Source organism: Montipora foliosa, chromosome 10 (genome assembly GCF_036669935.1).
Source record: "Montipora foliosa isolate CH-2021 chromosome 10, ASM3666993v2, whole genome shotgun sequence".
Classification (NCBI taxonomy): domain Eukaryota; kingdom Metazoa; phylum Cnidaria; class Anthozoa; order Scleractinia; family Acroporidae; genus Montipora; species Montipora foliosa.
In genome coordinates, this window is record NC_090878.1 from 36,878,717 (window position 1) to 36,883,716 (window position 5,000).

At 33.0% G+C, this 5,000-nt stretch overlaps 1 protein-coding gene across 1 annotated transcript in view; it reads left to right on the forward strand.

Annotated features, from left to right (window-relative positions):
* Positions 1-2,422, forward strand: part of LOC137972886 (uncharacterized) — a 3,393-nt gene extending 971 nt beyond the window's left edge. Inside the window, exon 1 of the mRNA XM_068819574.1 lies at positions 1-2,422. This exon is cut by the window's left edge and continues 971 nt beyond it. Within this exon, the coding sequence (XP_068675675.1) occupies positions 1-2,422 (2,422 nt within the window).
* Positions 2,423-5,000: the final 2,578 nt, after the last annotated feature.

Consider the following 5,000-nt stretch of genomic DNA (forward strand, 5'->3'; position numbering starts at 1 on the left):
CAATCACTATGTATTAATCAAAGATTTCAATAAGTTCATGTACAATCAAACAAAGCACAAAGAGAGGAAACAATTTTGCATGCATTGTCTTCAGTGTTTCAGTTCTGAAAAAGTATTGATTAATCACAAAGAAAACTGCCTTCAAGTAAATGGTACACAAGCAATAAATATGCCTACAAGAAATGATAACATATTAAAATTCAATAATTTCAATAAACAACTAGCAGTGCCATTTGTTATCTATGCAGATTTTGAGGCTATCATAGAAAAAATACATGGGTGTCAACCCAATAATGATAAATCATACACAGAGGCTTATCAGAAGCACACAGACTGTGGTTATGGATACAAGGTTGTTTGTTGTTATGATGATAAGTATAGCAAAGCAGTTGAAAGATATAGAGGCCCTAATGCTGTATACAAATTTATGGAAAAGATGCTTGAAGAGGTTAAATACTGCAAGAAGATTATGAAAAAAGAATTCAACAAACCATTAAGAATGACTAAAGATGATGAAAAAGAATTCCAAAAAGCTGATAAATGTCATATATGTGAAAAAGAATATAATGAAACTGATGTAAGAGTAAGAGATCACTGTCATATAACTGGTCAATACAGAGGATCCGCTCATCAGGATTGTAATCTTAATTTTCAAATAACTGACAAAATTCCAGTAATATTCCACAATCTTAGAGGATATGACAGCCATTTTATAATGCAAGAGATTGGTGAAATAGTCAAGAAGCATACATATACAAATAAGAAAGGTGAAAAGTGTCAAATGAATATCAATGCGATTCTTAATAACATGGAGAAATACATGGCTTTCATGCTTGGTAATCATCTGACCTTTATTGATAGTTTCCAATTCATGAGCTCAAGTTTAGAAAAACTAGTTAGTAATCTACCAAGAGAATCATTAAAATATACTGCTGAAGAGTTCAAAGGTAAAAAGTTTGATTTAATGAGCAAGAAGGGAGTCTACCCATATGACTTCATGGACAGTTTTGAAAAATTCGATGAAAAGCTACCATCAAAAGAAGACTTTTACAGCATCTTAAATGATGAACATATATCAGGCAAAGATTATCAACATGCTCAGACTGTATGGGGTACATTTTCTCTTAAAAACATGGGAGAATATCATGACTTGTATCTTAAATCTGACATCCTTCTATTAGCAGATGTATTTGAAAACTTTCGACAGACATGTCTGCAATACTATAAACTGGACCCATGTCATTATTTTACATCTCCTGGTTTGTCATGGGATGCTATGCTAAAAATGACTGATATCAAATTGGAACTAATGACTGACATTGATATGTTTCAATTTATTGAAAAAGGTATGAGAGGTGGTATATCGTATATAGCCAATCGATACTGTAAAGCGAACAATAAATACATGAAAAAATATGATGAGAAGGCGCCCTCAAAGTATATCATGTATCTTGATGCTAACAATCTGTACGGATGGGCTATGTCACAATACCTACCAACAGGTGGATTCAAATGGATGACAGAAAAGCAGATTGACAACATAGATTTAACTAAGTATAAAGATAATAGCAAGAAAGGTTTAATACTGGAAGTTGACTTGGAATATCCTGAAAAACTGCATAATGACTACCCACTAGGACCGGAAAAGGTTAAAGTAACTGAAAATATGTTGTCTGGGTATTGTAAGAACATTGCTAAAAAATATAATATCTCAACTGGTTTAGTTCATAAATTAATACCTACATTAAGCAACAAAGAAAAGTATGTTCTTGATTACAGAAACCTACAATTGTACACTGATCTAGGTTTAAAATTAACCAAAGTCCATAGAGTTCTAGAGTTCAGTCAGTCTGCATGGTTAAAGGAATATATTGATTTCAACACTCATAAAAGAACTAATTCTAAAAATGCTTTTGAAAAAGACCTTTTTAAATTAATGAACAACAGTGTATTTGGAAAAACGATGGAAAATATCAGAAAGCGAGTACCTACTTACGTTAGTAGCAAAATATTTAATGAAAATTTAGTAGCAGTACATAAAATCAAAGAAACACTTACCCTAAACAGGCCTGCATATGTAGGTATGTGTATCTTAGATCTAAGCAAGACGTTAATGTATGATTTTCATTATAACTACATAAAACAAAAATACGACAGCAAAGCAAAATTATTATTCACAGACACAGACAGCTTAACTTATGAAATTGAAACTAATGATGTGTATCAAGACTTTTGGGATGATAAAGATAAATTTGATATCAGTGATTATTCACAAGATTCACAATATTTCGATAGGACAAATAAAAAAGTAATCGGTAAATTCAAAGATGAAGCAGCTGGTGTAGTTATAAAAGAATTTATTGGCCTCAGAAGTAAAATGTACTCTTACATCAAGGATAATAATATCAAAATATCAAGATAGGAAAAGGTATCAGAAAAATCACGATCAAAAAAGACCTCAAACATGAAGACTACAAACAAACACTATTTAATAACGAACAAATGCATCACACCATGAAAACGATCAGAAGCAACTTACATCAACTCGAAAGCTATAAGCTTAATAAAGTGTCATTGTCCTGCTTCGATGACAAAAGATATTTATTAGAGGATGGAATAAAATCATATGCTCACGGTCACTATCTAATCAAATTTCTTCAATCACCATTGGCGCATCTGTAGAGGCTGATGCTGTGGCTTGCGCTTGTTCTAGCGGTTTGCATTTATTATAAGGGTTTATTATATAGATATTGATGAAATACCAGGCTTTCTCCTTTTACTAAAAAATCATATCTTCACCGCGCGCAGTGAACATATCATTTTTATCTTTCACATGTGAGGATATAGGTGTTGCCATGGTAACCAAGACGATTAGCCAATAAAACGCGACCTTTCTCTTCACTGTAAGATACTTTTGTGCTTCATTATAATTCTTCTCTACTACATTAACATTTTTATTGCAAAATTTGACATTATCATGATTTGTTTTTCATAACTTTCATATCTTGTTTCATATTACACAACATGCGTGTTTTAGCGGTTGGTGACCACTTTTTCATCATTTCGAAACTGCATAAAACAAGTTGTTTTAAATCTAGACATTTCATCAATATCTATATAATAAACAGAACATTACATGGCCGCTTGGGGATACGAATTTTATCTTCTCGTGCTGAAAGTATCTCTCACTCGTTCACTTCGCTCACTCGTGAGAGATACTTGCAGCACTCAAAGATAAAATTCGTATCCCCGCGCGGCCATGAAAATATCCTCTATTTTTTTGTAACTCGATCCCTTCGTCTTTGAGTCTTGAGATGAATTTTTAACTGATTGATGTTTTGCTTTGTATTAGTGATTTCAGCTACAGATCTCCTCTTCTTCTCATATGAAATCATCTTTTTATACTCTTCTAAAACTTGTATTTGTAATGTTACATCTCTTTCTTGCTTCAGCACATCAACTGTATCCAAATTCCCAAGAGCTTGTGGCATGTCAAAGGAAAACTTCTGATTTGATCCCATAAAACTTTAAATAGAATAAATAGAATCCTGTATATTTTGAACATAAATTTCATGTCGACTAGTAGCTTCATCAAGACTCAAAGGCATCTTCAATGTTGTAAATTTAAAGACAACTAAGTTTTATCAAAATGCTTGTACTTCTGATATTTTTATCAGAAAATTGCAAACGAGATACAATTCTGATTGGTTGAAAAAATCATATGACCATCTCATGATTTATAACAATAAGCTACAGTGGGAAAAACCCTAAAGACTTTTTCTTAGTATTACATCCGGTTTTTCTGAGAATTAACACAATTTGCTTTTTGATGGGATAGTAATTCAAAAATACGAGATCAAAAATTGGAAGCCATTAAATGGAAAGTAGTATGGAGTTGGGTTTGGTAACAGATCAAAAAATGATCTGGTACCCCTAACTCCTATACTACTGAAGATCTTGCTGAGGAAACAATGGCGAAGCGAAAAGAACTTCTTCCAAAATTAAAACGAGCAAAGGAGGAGGGCAAGATTGCTTACTTTTCCTATGATAAACTTGTTATCGAGGACAGACCATCTGGTGCCAGTTATTCTCCTGGTAGTCGTAGTATCTAAATGGGCTAAATGAGTAACATTACTACCACCAAACAAAAGTGTACATGTGGAATTTGTTCCAGACCTGTGAACAGGAATGATAAGGCTATACGTTGTGACAGCTGCTTTCACTGGATTCACTACAAATGTAATGGATTATCTTTGAATGATTTTTGTCTTTTACAATCACGTAATGACGTATGGTATTGTAAACATTGTATTGCCTCCATATTTCCTTTTTCCTCTGTTGATGATTCTGAACTACATAACCTTATGAACTGCAGAATACCATCTCATCTTGAATTCCTGCCTTCGCTTGATGTACTGTCTAAAATTTCTGGTATACCTTACCTTGATAATTCTGACATAGATAATAACATACCTAATCCTATAAACTCTAAGTATTATTATTTCCATGATTTCGAAAAAATGACTTTATCATCAAACAAGTCATATTTCTCCTTATTTCATGTCAACCTTAACAGTTTGGATGCTCACCTGGATGACTTGCATGCTACTCTTGATTTATTAGGTTTCCCCTTCCAAGTTATAAGAGTCAGTGAAACAAGAGAAAATGTCTTAAGAGGATTCAAAATGAATAATGTTTTGCATGGCTATATAACCTGCATTCACAACCTTCCAGCTCAGCTGCAGGTGGTGTTGCTCTTTCTACCAGCAAATCATTGAATGCTGTCAAAAGAACTGACCTTAGTGTAACCGATGAGGAATTTGAAACTGTTTGGGTTGAGATGAAAAATATTAAATCAAAAAATATTCTGTGCTGTTGTGCCTATAGGCACCCCTCGTCCTCTCCTGAAAGATTCAGTGAGCATATTGAGACTGTACTGCATAACTTAGTAAGAGAAAACAAGAATATATTTATACTAGGTGATTTTAATATTAACCTAC